This window comes from Myotis daubentonii, chromosome 1, assembly GCF_963259705.1.
Source record: "Myotis daubentonii chromosome 1, mMyoDau2.1, whole genome shotgun sequence".
NCBI lineage: Eukaryota > Metazoa > Chordata > Mammalia > Chiroptera > Vespertilionidae > Myotis > Myotis daubentonii.
In genome coordinates this window covers 2,918,069-2,935,386 of record NC_081840.1, presented here as the reverse complement: position 1 = coordinate 2,935,386, position 17,318 = coordinate 2,918,069, and the positions used below count along the sequence as shown (strand labels likewise).

The following is a 17,318-nucleotide window of genomic DNA, read 5'->3' as shown; positions in this document are numbered from 1 at the left end:
CTGGCTGGAGAACCTAGTGAGGGAACATGGCTACAGAACCTCGCTGGAGATCCGAAGCAGAACCTCTCTGGAGACCCGGGCTAGAGATCCTGGCTAGGTTGCTGATCAACTGAACGCTGTCTCCATGTCATTCCTTCTTCGCCGACTCCGTCCACACCTTTGGGGACCCCTGGACCTGCTGGGGTTGGACCCCGGCATCTGGCGCCCGAACAGGGACCCCTAGGTAAGCGCCCCGCACTCGGGACGGATCGGACTCCACCGTAGGAAGAAGGTGGATAGTCTTCGCCGACTCCGTCCACACCTTTGGGAACCCCTGGAACAGGATTCCCTTAGGTAAGCCCCCCCCATTGAGAACCTCCACACTCGGGACGGATCGGACTCCACCATAGGAAGAGGGTGGATAGTCTTCGCCGAATCCGTCCACACCTTTGGGAACCCCTGGAACAGGATTCCCTTAGGTAAGCCCCCCCATTGAGAACCCCCACACTCGGGACGGATAGGACTCCACCAGGGTGCTACAGACCCCCCTATAGAGGATAAGTAGGGTAAGAAGGTGGATAGTACAGAACTTAGATTGAGAAGATGTGCCATACTGAGTCCAAAGAAAGAAGACTCTGTATTGATCCTTAGATTGAGAAGATGTGCCATACTGAGTCCAAAGAAAGAAGACTCTGTATTGATCTTTAGATTAAGAAGATGTGCCATACTGAGTCTAAAGAAATAAGACTCTGTATTGATCTTTTAACACATATGCTTGCTAGCAGAGGAATTAAGGTTACTCCCAGTCAGACAGAACGTTTTGTACAAGAAATACATCCATGCTTTTCTGAGGAAGGAAAGGTGCCGGAAAGGTAAATGTAGAGGCATGGGAGAAGGTAGGCCCAAGGAGCCTTATCCTTAACCCCACTGCAGCCTTTCCACCCCGGGAAAGTGCAGGATTGGCAAGCTCTCCCTGGGGTGATAGATCAGGACTCAGGTAATAGCAGAAAGCGCCAATCCTACTCTTAAAATGGATACAAGAGAGCGTTTCAGGTTTTTCTTTTTAATGCCTGCTTTTAAAAAATAAAAAAGGGGGAATTTGCCGGGAGCTGGTCCATCCTTGCTGTTTCAAGGGACCTGGCATATATGGCATACGGTTCTTAATGCGTTTGCTCACCTTCTTGGTGCTGCGTTTTAACCAAGGTCACCTCTCCGAGAAAGGTTGAATCCCCAGGTAGGGATTTTCCCCTGAAGTTAGGGAGGGAATAAAACCCCTCAACTAAGTGCCAGGCGGGTAATTAATCCCTTTAACTATGAACAATCATGCTTAAACTACATAATCTTTTCTCCCTGGAATGGAGATAAGAAACGCCCTAACCTTTGTAATAGAGATTGATAGGATTGAATCAACTGGTATAAATACAGTTGTAACAAGACAGAAAGACTCAGAACTCAGAACAGAATCAAGAAGACAGAATCTACACGGAGCCTAGAGACAGAAGAACTTCGCTGGCGAGAGCATGCCAGAGGATCCTGGACCGGGACTGGCCTCGGAGCCTAGAGACAGAGCCTAGCGGGAGAACATGGCAAGGGATCCTGGACTGAACCTGACTACAGAGATTGGCAGGAGAACCTGACTGGAACCTGGACACTGAACCTGACTGGAGAGCCTGGACAGAACCTGGCTGGAGAACCTAGTGAGGGAACATGGCTACAGAACCTCGCTGGAGATCCGAAGCAGAACCTCTCTGGAGACCCGGGCTAGAGATCCTGGCTAGGTTGCTGATCAACTGAACGCTGTCTCCATGTCATTCCTTCTTCGCCGACTCCGTCCACACCTTTGGGGACCCCTGGACCTGCTGGGGTTGGACCCCGGCAATTTTTGAGATTCAAGTTGGAATGCCAGCCATCCAGTAGCATTAGGAGGAAGGGTAACTGGCACTGAGGCATGCACTTAAGCAATAGAGGAATTTACTTTTCAGTGTCTTCCAAGGCCCATGAGGATGCACACTTATTTACCCAGAGAGTATGGACCTCACTATGTTTGTCCAGAGGTGTGACTGTGGAGGAGAATACTGATGGGTAAGTATCTGACTCTTACTGTGCTATGTTTCAGAAAGACGTGTAGAATCAATGGCTTTTAGCAGTGATACAGTCTCTTAGTCTGTGCTGGTTTCTTAACAGTGGACAGTCCCAGATGTTGAAGTCAGCACAAGAGAAAACCCAAATCCTGATAAGACTTGAGGATTTTTTTGAAAATTAAATGCAAAATAGTTGGGGCACATGTTGCTTCGGGGTTCAAGACTGGTAACGCAGTAGGAAGATAAGAAGTTGGAGAGCTTCTCATGTCCTCTTTTGCATAACGTTTGCATATGCACAAACCCAGGACGCTAATGCCTTTTTAAGAGGGTGCAAAATTACATCTCTTGGAACTTAAAGCAGCAGACACATGTGAACCGGAATGTACACTGTGGCCCCCACCGTTACTTTTATTCTTTCTTCGCAAAGTACTTTATGTTTCTAAATAAAAGCTGTGCCTTCTGAGACCTGTGAGTGATGCATCCTGGCCACATAGAGTCTTTTGAAAACGTTTTCCAAATCCACGTTGTTAGTGTGGAGTTATGTTTGTTTTGGAAACAGTAAAACAAGGAGATATGGGAGGCCGATTTTAGAGACCAATTGCTGCTTCTGCTTCTGCCATATGGTTTCTTCTCTTTTTCTTTCAGCCAAGAACTGTTAAGATCCACAATTGCCTGTTGGTTGAAAAGATTCGTAAAATAATGTTTGTGTGTGCGATACAAAAGTTTAAAGCAAAACAAAACAAAATAAAAACCAGCCACCTGAGCCCTAGCCGGTTTGGCTCAGTGGATAGAGCGTCGGCCTGCCGACCCAAGGGTCCCGGGTTTGATTCCGGTCAAGGGCATGGACCTTGGTTGCAGTCTACTCGTAGGCCTGGGCCCTGGTCAGGGCTTGTGCAGGAGGCAACCAATCAATTTGTTTTTCTCACATTGATTGTTTCCTCTGTCTTTCACTCTCTCTTCCACTCTCCCTAAAAATCAATGGGAAAAAATATCCTCTGGAGAGGAATAAATAAATAAATAAATAAATGGCTGCCCTGATGTTTGATAGGCCTTCTGGGAATTACCGTACCTCATAAACACAGGCCAGAGTGACACTGCCAGAGCCCCACGCCGCCTGGGGAAGGCTTAGGATTGACTTAAGCCATCCCTGCCTCACTCAGTGGTGAGTGGAAATGCAGAGCCTGTGAGGAAGAATTCAGCGCGTGGATTTGGCATCATGCTCACAAGGGTTAGAGTTGCCAGTTCCTAGCTCGCTGGCCTTCAGCAAGATGCTTGAGGATTCGGAGTTTGTTTCTTCTGCTGGAGAATGACATGCTGTAGAACGTCTTCTAGCACAATGACTGGCAGTGGTCCCACCAGGCTGAACCAAGGAGTCTGGGTACACGGTCTAAATCATGGCCACAGAGATGCTGGGGTAGACCATGGCAGGATCACCTCCTAGTGACATGATAGTAAGAATGCATTTCTGTGCGATCCATTTTGGTTTTGCCTTGTGTCTAATTCTACCAATCCCTAATCTTTAGGACTCACCTCAAAATCTCTTGAAGCTACTTTTTAGATGTGGATAATGTGTGTGAAGGGGAGGGCATCAACAGCAAAATGCTTAGGTGAAAGGGGAAGAGATATTCAGTCATCCAGCCATTATAGCAAATGCCTGCTGTGTGCTAGGACCAGGGGCTCCGGTAGTGAACAAAACAGACAAAAAGCCTGGTAGTCATAAGCTTATGTTCTAGATGTGGGAGATAGGCCATACACAAATGACTGTTGGATGATGGAGATAATACACCTGTAAAAGGGGTGGTGAGAACTGGGGCACGGCAGTGGCTTTCAGGTTAAAATAGGGCTCATTGAAAAGGTGATATTTAAATAGAGGCTTGAACGAGGTCAGGAGCCAACCATGAGTAAGTCTGGACAAAGCGGGCATTGGGAACAGATCTGTACGTCACTGCAGGGACTGCCTTTTCCTCTGAGCGGGCTGTGAAGCCATTGGGGAGTTTTGAACAGAGAAGCAACATGATCTGACTTACAAGACTCTCTCTGGGGGCAGCGATGGAATCAGGGACTAGTTAACAGATCATTGGAGTAATTCAGGGTGGAAATGATGGTAGCCTGGATCAGGTGGTAATGGTGGAGGTGATAAATGGTCAGATTCTGGATCAGGATTGATTGGTCATGTGATTTGGTGCGTGAGGGTCTAAGATGTGTTAAGGATGACCTCAGAATTTTTGGGCTGACAACTAGAAATGCTAAGTTGTCATTTACTGTTTACTGAGATGAAAGTTGGAGAAGAAGGTGCTGGGAAGAGATCAGTTCAGGTGTGGCCAAGATGAGATTCCTACTAGATAGCCTAGTTGTAGAGAGGGGATAGTTGGATGTACAGTGGCCATTATTTAATGCTCAATTTACACAAGTTGGTAATTCATAAAAGTTCTGTTTAAATCTCTAAAAAGACAGTATTATAATTCACATTTTATATATTAGGAAATGGTGCAGAAATATGAAGTTTCTTAGGCTTACAGGTCTGAAACCTTGTTTTGTGGCTGCAAGTTCCACGTTGTTCTACTAACTTTACTATGCTAGTTATAAAATAGTTATTCAGTTTTATAATTGCCATAATTGGTTAAACAAAGTACATCACATACCCACACTCTCTCTTATCTAAAGTATAAATAATATCTTTGAAAAGGTTTATGTGAACGTTTTGTTTGTTTTTTTACTTTTCCATGTGTTGAAAACTAATATTCTCATGTAGGCTTTAACTTTGCATATATATTTAGGATTTTTAAAAAATGGTGAATGGAGATGGCAATGAATATAATTTTTAAAAAACATTCTTATATATAAACATTTTTTCTTTTAATAGCAGTTTACCTTATGATAATTTATGTTCCTGTCAGTTCCTTAAAGGGGAAAATGCATTTTCAAATCTTAAATGCATTTCTTTTTTTAGAGTCAAATGTATGTTTATTTTTTGAACCAGAAGTTCAAGTAATAAAAACACATGTGATTGTCTGAGCTTTGATATTATTGTTCTAGAAATGATGGCAAACTGTACAATACAGATAGCAAAATAGAAGTTGAAATCTATCAAAAATGCCTATTTTACTATTTAAAGGTTTATGTACTTCTATAATTTTCATTTGTAAAGCAATGGAATGTTATTTTATCAGTTCCTAAGGCATTTAAACTTTATGTGGTCTAATGACTTAAGTGATCAGGAGTAGATTAGTATAGTTTTCTTAAATAAAGCAAGCATACATATATTTTTATTGATTTCAGAGAGGAAGGGAGAGGGAGAGAAAGGTAGAAACATTAATGATGAGAGAGAATCACTGATTAGCTGCAATCTGCACACCCCACACTGGGGATTGAGCCCGCATCCCGGCCACATCCTCAAACGGGAATCCAGTTGTGACCTCCTGGTTCATAGGTCGAGCCCAACCACTGAGCCATGCTGGCCGGGCCATACATATTCTTGGAAGTCATATACAGTTATTTGTGGAATGTGACTATGTTTGTTTCTATGACCTTGGATTTTTAAAACTTACAATATATGCTCTCTCACCTATATAATAGCAAACTCTTTCTGATTCTACAGGAAGTCCTGCATGTTGCAGGTGTGGAAATGCAGTTAACAGCTGCAGTATCATTTTTGACCATTCTACACGAAGAATCAGTGTCAATTCATACGTATGCCCACTCCTTCCTCCAAATCATTCTACTGCATCTGGAGCACAGGGATGCAGGTCAGGAGCCTGGCACGCTTCTTTCGTTATTTATTGCTCTAAATGATCATTAAGCATTAGTTTGGTTTTCACTTAGCATTATTTTTCTATGTTATTTTAAACTCATGTGGTCACGATGATCTTGGAATCTTGTTAGTCTCATGAGGACAACTGAGTGGGGTCATGCTGTCCAAGAGTTGGTCATTAGTGTGACTAAAAATAGCCCTGACTGTTTCCATACAAAACCCACGAAATTCAGTATCCTTGAAAGCTGAAGACCCATTAATTCATCTTACGATTTACACTTTCTTCTTAGAGTTTGTGAAGTTTTACAGCATTTGTGTTTATAATATAACTGTACAGCAAAAATGCACAATTTGGGGTAAAGATAGCTCCCCAATATTATTATTTTTAAAATATATTTTTATTGATTTCAGAGAGGAAGGGAGAGGGAGATAGAAACATCAGTGAGGAGAGAGAATCATTCATTGGCTGCCTCCTGCATGCCCCCCACTGGGGACTGAGCCCACAACCTGGGCATGTGCCCTTAACTGGGATTGAACCTGGTACCCTTCAGTCCACAGGTTGACACTCTATCCCAGGGGTGGGCAAACTTTTTGACTCGAGGGCCACAGTGGGTTCTTAAACTGGACCGGAGGGCCGGAACAGAAGCATGGATGGAGTGTTTGTGTGAACTAATATAAATTCAAAGTAAACATCATTACATAAAAGGGTACGGTCTTTTTTTCTTTTTTTTAGTTTTATTCATTTCAAATGGGCCGGATCCGGCCCGCGGGCCGTAGTTTGCCCACGGCTGCTCCACTGAACCAAACCAGCTAGGGCTCCCCAATATTATTTTTAAAGATATAAATGTTTGTTTTCTAAAATAAAAATAGAGAAACTTCTTACAATGGTAGTAATTATTATTCCATTTTATCATTAAGTAATATTGTAGCAAATAATGGCTGAGTTGAAACTAGACTTGTGAGATTAAATTTCCATGTTTTATCTGTGTCAATCAGGTGTCAGCAATGCATGGCTGGAAACTCTTCTGTCTGTGATAGAAGTGTTGCCCAAAGAAACCCTAAGGCATGAGGTAATTCTTTTCTTTTGGTGTGTGTGGGGGAGTAAATACTAATAAGTCACTCCACAGTTTTTCTTTTTATAGAAATGGTATTTAAAAGAAAGAATAAAGTTATTTCCCACTCTGAAAGCAAAACATGGTAATTATAGAAAATTTGAGTAATACAGAAATTAGTAAGGAGAAAAATCATGATTCTGTACTTAGCCACTTTTAACATTCTGATATATTTTCATTGTATATTTCCCCCTTATGTACTAGTATGGTTGTTGGCCATATTAGTGATCACTTAGCATTAGTTTGGTTTTCACTTAGCATTATTTTCCTATGTTATTTTAAACTCATTTGGCAGTACCTACAAAATATTTTACTTACTTGTTAGACATTTAAGCCTGGTTTCAGTATTTTATTATCAAAATAAGGCAGTAATGAGCATTTCTATAGAGCTTTTCCTGTTTTTCAGATGATTTAACTATACCTTTCAAAAAAGTGAAATTACTGGGTCAGAGAGCATTAATATTCTTCAGCATCTTAACTAGCAGCATGTGAAAATGCCTGTCTCCCTGGACTTTTATCAGCAATAGTGTTGCAATTTAATTTGATGGGCCAAAAATGGCATTACATTTTAATCAGAATTTTAAAAATTAGTCTATTTTATATATTTCTCATATACTTGTCATTTTTAATTATTCTTTTGGAATTGTTGAAGAGTATCATTAATTACTATTTGTATGTGCTGTTTATCTATCAAAGTTGCCAGTCCTTTGTTATGTTTATTGCCAATATTGTTACCAATTTGTTATTTGCTTTTTAATTTTCGATATTGTTCAATACATCCTTCTCTAAAAGCTTTAGTAAAGTAAGATGAGAGAGTAAGAAAATTAGAAAGGAATTTTTTTCTGTAATGAAAGGTTTTTCATCCTGAGAACATTATCCCTATATGTTTTTCTTTTCAAATATGTCATTGTTGAAAAAAACCAGTAATCTGTCAGTAAAATGTCCTCTCTGGGCTTTATGAAGTGTCTTCATCCTTTGCCCTCATACAGTTTATTGTCCTTTCTCGAGGACAAAACACTTGCTTGAAAATGGGAAGATTTACCCATTTATAAGGATGCTTGTATGCTTGATGCCAAAAATCTAGACAATGACACCTATTTAAATGTTCAATGTAATGTTGATGTGTATTATTTATATATTTTTTGAAGAGTGGAATGTGGTAGAATGCAGTTTTTACTCTAGAATGCCATCTGTTATTTTAACGTGATTTTACATATTTTAAATATGTGTTTTACTTTATTTGAAATGTTTCACTTTTAAGTTATATTTATCATTATGTGCTCAGTAATTCTGGCTACTTTGTTGAGAGGAATAAAGCCAGTTTATTAGAGTCATAGAATTTTAGAACTTGGAGGAATCTTCATATGACATATTCTGATTTCCATTTTAAGTAGATGAGAAATAGTACGCTGGCTTGGACAAGTTAAAGAGCTGGGACCAGAGTCAGGATCTGATTGTGGTAGTTCTTCACAATCTATCTTGCTGTTGATTTTTTGAGTGCCCAACATATACATATACATGTACATGTACATATACATATACATATACATATACATATACACTGTCAAGTAGACTTGGGTGTTGTATTCAAATGACAGAATTACTTAATAGAATCTATTTGAACCTATAATTTATGTTTTAGATTACTTCAGAATAAATATGAAAATCTATTTAAGGGTAGATGGCTAATAATTTGCTTTTTTTCTTTTGAATATATTTCCCAATTATTCTTTAGGTGCTTACAGACCATTGCAGAATTCACCATAAGCTTTAATGCAATCTTCTTTGTGCATAATTGTTTTTAGTTACATAATTTACCATCATCTTTATCATATATATTTATATATTTATTTATATATATTTATATATTTATTTATTTATAATAAATATTTATATATCTATCCCAGAAGACAAACAAGGTGATCTAGGTTATGAATATCCATAATTTCTGCATTTCAAATTATAATTCAGATTCTTTAAAAACATTGAGAACATAAAACTATTCTTTGAAGAAAATAGTTGACATTAGTGTCAAGAATATATAAAACTTTGTGAATTTGTTCTCTCAATCTTTCTCTTCAGATTTTGAATCCACTTGTTTCCAAGGCACAACTTTCCCAAACCGTCCAGTCTCGTTTAGTTAGTTGTAAAATTTTAGGAAAATTGACCAACAAATTTGATGCCCATACGTGAGTATTCGTATTAACTTTTTGTCTACTTTATAAAATTAAATTGATTAAAAATGAATAATAACTGTGTGACTAACAATAGATTTGTATTACTCCATATTGCATACAAATTTAGTTGTTTTAACTTTATAGAATTCTCAGAAGTCTACTTGTTCAGATGCATTTCTTCTTGATCTCATCTCTTTTCAAAATCAGTAAGGTTAACTTTTGCCCTGCTGGTGTGACTTAGTGGTTGAGCGTGGACCTATGAACCAGGAGGTCATGGTTCAATTCCTGGTCAGGGCACATGCCTGGGTTTTGGGCTCAATCCTTAGTAGGGGACGTGCAGGAGGCAGCTGATCAATGATTCTCTCTCATCATTGATGTTTCTATCTCACCCTCTCCTTTCCTTTCTGAAATCAATAAAAATATATTTAAAAAATAAGGTTAATGTTTCTTCTATTTTTCATCTTAATCTACCCTGTCACATACTTAGTGTAGTTCTGGCATTATTGTATAGACTTCAAAAATTGATAAACATGACATAAGAACAGGCTTTCTTGCTTTCTTCCATTATTATTATGTTACAAATTCATTATTTTGAACAATGCATCTTATTTGAGGTTTTATAATTTGTATGCTACTTTCTACCCAAATGATAAATCCCAAATGGAAAGATGGAATGGAGTGTAATTATGACAAAAGTTAAAATATAAAATTGCAGAACATTTTGGTTGATGGTTTGGTAGAATCAGATATTCTATTTGCCTGCAGCCTTTTTTATCTTAGCTAAATGTTTAACTGCCAATCCAAAATTAACCATTATTTTAAAAACAGTCATATACATAATTTACAGTTACTGATAACATCCAAATGTAATCACTTATGTAAAAATACATTGGAAACTGTAAAGCTTTATATTAAAGTATATTTGTTATTATTAAGCTAAGATTTTGATGATAATTGTTTGAAAATATTAATTATTCCAAAACACTCACCCATTTACATGTTTCTTTCTTCTCCTCTAAGCATTAAAAGAGAAATACTTCCCTTGGTAAAATCACTCTGTCAAGATGTAGAATATGAAGTTCGATCTTGCATGTGTCGGCAATTAGAAAATATAGCTCAGGGCATTGGGTAAGTATACTTTCAATTTCTTATGTCATATTCTTATTTCTGGATAGTCAAGCATGCATATCCTTGTTCTGTTTTCTATGGAAGCATGTTAATGAAAGGCTAAACTTTATATTATCTTTAAGAATGATTATAACAACAAGTACCTCCTGATGTGTCTGGATTAAAAGAAATAAAAGTGAAAATGCTTAGCAATGTGGGTAGGCATTCAATTAATGTTAATCTCTTTCCTTGTCACCTTAAGTTACTTAGTGATCATTCCAAACGCCTAAATCTAGGAAGGGAAAATGTTCTAATATTAACTATGTGTGCAGTTGTATTTATGAAAAATCATTTCCCTAATTTTGATCTCAGAAGCAACTTTTGGTGATAGGTCTTCTAAGTCTAGGTTGGCTCTGGACCATTGCGGCCATGATTAATTGTCTTGCCTAGATCTGTGTTCTTTAACCAGTATTTAAACCTGTTAGGAGAACACACTGTTGTTTTTTATATTCTATCTTTTTGTCACCTGGTATTTTGCCACTGTTAAAATTGGGCAGGTCATTGTGTGTTCAGATTTGTGTTCTGAAAATTAATTTAGGATTATTGTTTAAAGATTAATTTATAAAAGTAAAACTAGAAAGAATCTACCTAGCTTATCTAAAGTGCTTAGAGTAGTGCCTGACACCTTGTAAACATTAGCTAAGTGTTTACTTCTATTATAATCTCATACATCTATATATATAAAGAGCCAGGATCCATAACGTCTGCAACAACCAAGGCACAGCCGAACACCAGAAGTCAGTGCTGGGTCACCACGGCAACCCAGCACTGACTGCCAAGGGGCCTGCGGATCAGGCCTGGAGAGAGGCTTGCAGAGAGAGAGGCAGGGTCTGATCTGCAGCCTCTATGGCAGCTGTTGATCAGCCATTGCCTTTCTCTTTCTCTTTGGGTTCACCAGCAGCCGTGCCTGTTTCTCTCTGGGTCTCCGGGGGGGGGGGGGTAGGGGGGATTTCTGATCAGCCCCGCCTCTTTGATCAGGCCCAGAAATAGGCCTGGAGAAACCGATCAATCAAAACCAAATCTGGGTGAAGTGCTAGGAGCCAATGGCTGTCTAGGAGGCGGAGCTTTTGATGCTGACTGATATAGAAACCGACCAATCAGAACCAAATCTGGGTGAAGTGCCAGGAGCCAATAGCTGCCTAGGAGGTGGAGCTTTTGACACTGACTAGCATAGAAACCAACCAATCAGAACCAAATCTGAGTGAAGTGCCAGGAGCCAATAGCTGCCTAGGAGGCGGAGCTTTTGACACTGACTAGCATAGAAACCAACCAATCAGAACCAAATCTGGGTGAAGTGTCAGGAGCCAATAGCTGCCTAGGAGGCAGAGCTTTTGATGCTGACTGGCATAGAAACTGACCAATCAGAACCTAATCTGGGTGACCTGCGAAGGCAGAACCTAAGGTGGGGGCTGAGGAGGGGTTTTATGGGCAACAGCTGTTTGGTGTAAGGTGTAAGAAAGCGGTTCAATTTTTTAATGACCACTTTGTCAGTATAGTGCATATGGCTGGCTATCAGTCCAGATATAGGGATTATGTGTTTTTGTCTGCCAAGAGCATCTCCTCCTGATGAAAAAGGCTTCCCCCCCCCATTTAAGCAATCCTATCCTATATAATCTATCTATACTAATAAAAGGGTAAGATGCTAATTAGACCAGGTTGACCGGCCATCTTCCGGATGTCTGACTTCCTTCCGGACAAAGCCATGGTGGTGGGGTCCAAGGCAGAGGCAGTTCGTTAGGGGTGATCAGGCCAGCATGAGAGGGCAGTTGGGGGCGAGATCAGGCTGGCAGGGGAGGGCAGTTAGGGGCGAGATCAGGTCAGCAGGGAAGGGCAGTTAGGGGCGATCAGGCAGGCAGGCAGGTGAGCGGTTAGAAGCCAGTGGTCCCAGATTATGGTCGGACATCCCCCAAGGGGTCCCCAGTTGGAGAGGGTACAGGCTGGGCTGAGGGAATCCCCCCTCCCCTGTGCACGAATTTTGTGCACCAGGCCACTAGTTTTAATATAAACAACTAATTCCTTAGACTCTCTAAAATTGGAATAAAACAGGTAAAAGATAAGCAAATTTTTAATGTATATTGTAGAACTCAAAAAGACTGAGTTTATGTTTCTTCCAGTAGTACATGCAACTTTACCAATAATTCAGGTTTATCATGAACTTTTCCAATTTCATTGGCAGACGTAGTATTTCACTATCATTTTGCAAAGATATTATTCAATAACTGTCTGTCTATGTGACTATATTTCCTTCTAAACTTGAAGCACCTGGAAGACAGGATTATACCTTTTTTTATTGTTACCTCACCCATATGTAATCCAATGCTTACTTAAGGCAGTTGCTCATGTGTATTCATTCATTCTCTGACAGCTAATGGCGTTAAACAATGAGGTTGAATATTTGGTTAGGAGCTACTTGTATTTTGAAGTAGATGGTCATTTTCTTTGCCCATCTGTCACATTCTAAAAGTCGAGGGAAATAAGGCATCATGGTAGACCTATACATATAGGATGCAACCATTTCCCTGCTTTACTTCCTCTTAGCAAACTGGAGTAATTTTTTTCAGGAAGTAGGTGTGGGTTGTATATTGCACAAGGTAGTTTATTTATGAGAGTATTTTTCTCTTGCCTTCACATGTAAATCCCACCCTGGCTTGGGCAGAATTCTTGATTGTAATCCTTTTTACTAAAAACTCTTCTGTTATTTAAGTATATGGAACAGAAGTCTGAGGACAGCCTGATCCTGTTATTTTTGTAGAAGTCCAGTTTTATTAGCTTAGGTGCTAGTCGTTATAATCTAACCCTCCAAGAGGTCAGGAGGGAATAAGATACAGGGTCAGGGATAACGAGATGAATGAAATAAATAGGTGAGCTTGTCCACATGGCCAACCAGGAATTCTAGGGTCAGGCTGTGTGGTACAATCTACCGCAGTGCTGGCTATGATCTGTTGTCATCTGATGGTTAGCTGTCTGCTCCAGATTAAATACTGATGAAGAAGATCCTGCATTTTATGGTTGGCCAAGCAGCAGAATAGTACTAGCATTTCTTTCTTTCTTTATTTTTTTGTTTTTGTTAATCCTCATTCATGGATATTTTTTCATTGATTTTTAGAGAGAGTGGAAGGGAAGGGGAGAGACAGAGGAACATCAATGTGAGAGAGACATATTGATTGGTTGCCTCCTGCATATACCCCGATTTAAATAATTTTGCAGTTAATATTAATATTTAGTTATATCAAGCTTTCCCAACCAGCCTGCAAGTTTCTGGAGAGCATGAGCCATGTCTTATGATTTTTTCCTGTTTCCTGTAACATCTAGCCCCGTGACTTGTTTTTAATAAGTTCTTGCTATAAATTTATTGATTTGATTTCTTTTCTTCCTTTGCTTACTGTGCAGGACAGACCTTACAAAAAGTGTGGTGCTCCCTGAATTAATAGAACTCTCCAGGGATGAAGGCTGCAGTGTGAGGCTTGCAGCATTTGAAACTTTGGTCAATCTGCTTGACATATTTGATACAGGTAAATCTTCATGTGGACACACCATTGCTTCTGGAAGCAGTGTTTCCCCCTAGGTTTTGTAGCACTGATAAGGAGTAAAGGTGGGTGCAGGACAGATTTTCTCACGTTACGTTTCATGATGAATGTTAAACTCTCTTCCTGTCTCTCTTTCTGTGGTCGTTTCTCTCTGCTGCCACTCTTTCTTACCCTCATGGCGCCCACTGTTGCTGCATGTTCCATACCTCCCTTTTCTCTTGTCAACATTTAACTGACTTGTGTGTAGGACTAGAAATTTGGCTTGGTCATTAGCCTCTAACCTGCTCAGCTAATTGACCCTTTAATCAAGAAAGACCTTGATTAAAGCAATATTTAAATTAGTTTCCTCTCCTTAATATTTTAATGCTAGAAATCTCATGGCCCTACACGAGAAGAAATCTGGAATGGGGCATTAACATGGGAATGGGTAAGGAGGTATTTCTTAGTGTTGTGCAAATTAAATCACAAAGACAATGAGCTTCCTTCCTGAGTGTATGACTAGACTCTTGACTAATGCTGGACTTTAGTTTATCAGTAAACATTAACCATTCTGGTAGGATGAAATTTGCAGGGGTAAATATCAAGTACTCTGCTATAAAACTCTATTGCATAATTATAGGATTACATTGACTTCGATTAACAAAATTTTACAAAATTTTTTTAAAAATTGATTTCAGAGATGGGGAGAGGGAGAGAGAGAGAAACATCAATGAAGAGAGAGGACCACTGACCGGCTGCCTCCTGCACACTCTGCACTGGAGATTGAGCCCACAGCCTGAGCATGTCCTTCTGGTTCATGGCTCAGTGCTCAACTGAGCCACGCTGGCCGGGCTTACCTGAATTTGTGAGTCTCTTAAAGATTATTGCAATGTGGACAATAATTATGTATGAATGTTTTAGAATAATATTTAGGCTGTATGATGAGCCAGAGACATACAAACTGCACTGCACATTGAATGACTGAAAAAATGAATCTCCTTGTCCTAATAATGGGGCACCCCCAGGCAACCAAACTAGCAAATTGGTATCATCTTTGATCTCTTCCCCTTCTCTGGCCCACACTTGGTGATTGGCAGTTTGGGCCTAACTTATATTCGTGGCTTTATTTCCTCACTTGGCACACCAAATTCTTTCAGACCTTTAACCTTTCCACATGCTCTTTTTGTACCTGTTTTTTCTCCCTTCTATTTTTCTCCTAGCCTACTTCTCTTGCTCCAGTGCCCAGTTCTAATATATTTTCCCCTCTAACATCTTTCCAAATCCCTTATACCAGGGGGTTGGCAAATTATGGCCTATAGGCCAACTCCCGTTATCACCTGGCTTTATAAATGAGGTTTATTGGAGCATAGCCATGCCCTCCTGCTTATGTATTCTCTGTAGCTGATTTTGTGCTACAGTGACGGAGTTGAGTAGTTTTCGTAGATAAACTGCAAAGCCTAGAAAGTTTACCAAAAAGGTTAACAGACCCCTGCATTATACCAACTATGAAAACTATGATCACACTGTCCTATGATACTTTATTTTTAGCTTCTTCGCTGCTCTCATTTTCTCAAGTTCAGAGGTCATTTATCTTTCATCTTGTTACTTAATATGTTTGTTCTGTAAGAAATTAAATAAATGCTTGTTTAAAGAATGTCATTTAGTTAAAACAGTATAGGTGATACTGAAATGTGTTTATATAATTGCTGGGGTCCAACCCCAGCAGGTCCAGGGGTCCCTTCAGATCTCCAGCAAGGTTCTGTAGCCATGTTCCCTTGCTAGGTTCTCCAGCCAGGTTCTGTCCAGGTTCTCCAGCCAGGTTCAGTCACCAGGTTCTAGTCAGGTTCTCTTGCCAATTTCTGTAGTCAGGTTCAGTCCAGGATCTTTTGCCATGTTCTCTCCAGCGAAGTTCTTCTGTCTGTAGGTTCTGTGTAGGTTCTGTCTTCTTGGCTCTCTTCTTAAGTTCTGTCTTCTGAATTCTGTGTTCTGAGTTCTGAGTGTTTCTGTCTTGTTACAACTGTATTTATACCAGTTGATTCAATCCTATCAATCGTTATTACAAAGGTTAGGGCGTTTCTTATCTCCATTCCAGGGAGAAAAGATTATGTAGTTTAAGCATGATTGTTCGTAGTTAAAGGGATTAATTACCCGCCTGGCACTTAGTTGAGGAGTTTTATTCCCTCCCTAACTTCAGGGGAAAATCCCTACCTGGGGATTCAACCTTTCTTGGAGAGGTGACCTTGGTTAAAACACAGCGCCAAGAAGGTGAGCAAACATATTAAGAACCGTATGCCATATATGCCAGGTCCCTTGAAACAGCAAGGATGGACGGGCTCCCGGCATATAATTATATAATAAAAGCCTAATATGCTAAGTGTCCAGTTGTCTGGTTGGCTGTTCAACCAATCAAAGCGTAATATGCTACTGATATGCTAAGGCCGCTCAACTGCTCACTATGATGTGCATTGACCACCTGGGGGTAGAAACTTTGACCAGTATGCAGCTTGCTTCTGGGGTCTGGCCAATTAGGACTGAGCGAGACAGGCTGGATATGCCCTGGAGCCTTCCCATTGGCCCTTCCCAGCTGGCCAACCTCCCGCGTCCCTCCCCAGCCCTGATTGTGCACCCGTGGGGTCCCTCAGCCTGACCTGCACCCTCTCGCAATCCAGGACCCTTCAGGGGATATCAGAGAGCTGGTTTTGGCCCGATCCCGCAGGCCAGGCCGAAGGACCCCACTGCTGCATGAATTCATGCACCGGGCCTCTAGTAACAGTAATAACAATAATACTAATAAGCCTGTTATAGCACTTTACTTAATATCATCAGACCGACCCCTAATAAAATAGTAATTTATTTCTGAAAGTTTAAGAGAACTGAGAAATTCAGAGTATTTAGAATCAAGACTTAAGTATTACTAATATATCAGAAACTTTTGACTTAAGCAGGCATACCCAATAAATCAATCAGCATTTTAAAGAAGACTTATCTAAGAAATAATAGTGAAGAAATTTACTGTACAGAACATACTATAAGCTAACTTAATTTCAATCAAAAAGCTGCAGAAAGTCATGAGATGGATGCAAGAGAGAGTCAGAAAGGTTTTCTGTGCCTGCTTCTCATGTATTGGTATTAGTGAAATTAAATTCTTTTAATTATTCAGGCTCAAAACCGCAATCATCTTAGCTTTTAAATTTGTAATCACTTTATATGTTAGTAGAGGCCTGGTGTATGAGATTCGTGCGCTCGGGAAGCAGGGTCCCTCAGCCTGGCCTGTGCCCTCTTGCAGTCTGGGAGCCCTTGGGGGATGTCTAACTGATGGCTTAGGCCAGTGGTTTTCAACCTTCCTCATGCTGCGACCCTTTAATACAGTTCCTCATGTTGTGGTGACCCCCAATTTCATTGTTACAAATTGAATATAATTAAAGCATAGTGATTAATCACAAAAACAATATGTAATTATATATGTGTTTTCCGATGGTCTTAAGCGACCTCTGTGAAAGGGTTGTTCGACCCCCAAAGGGGTCGCGACCCATAGGTTGAGAACT

General features: G+C 40.0%; 1 protein-coding gene across 7 annotated transcripts in view; it reads left to right on the top strand.

Annotated features, from left to right (window-relative positions):
* Positions 1-17,318, top strand: part of PPP4R4 (protein phosphatase 4 regulatory subunit 4) — a 92,550-nt gene that overhangs the window by 39,590 nt on the left and 35,642 nt on the right. For all 7 annotated transcript variants that reach the window (XM_059686002.1, XM_059685994.1, XM_059685998.1 and 4 more), the window contains 5 exons: positions 5,659-5,806; positions 6,808-6,881; positions 9,006-9,112; positions 10,121-10,228; positions 13,658-13,779. In XM_059686002.1, coding sequence (XP_059541985.1) covers positions 5,659-5,806; positions 6,808-6,881; positions 9,006-9,112; positions 10,121-10,228; positions 13,658-13,779 — 559 coding nt within the window. The remainder of the gene's footprint in view (positions 1-5,658; positions 5,807-6,807; positions 6,882-9,005; positions 9,113-10,120; positions 10,229-13,657; positions 13,780-17,318) is intronic.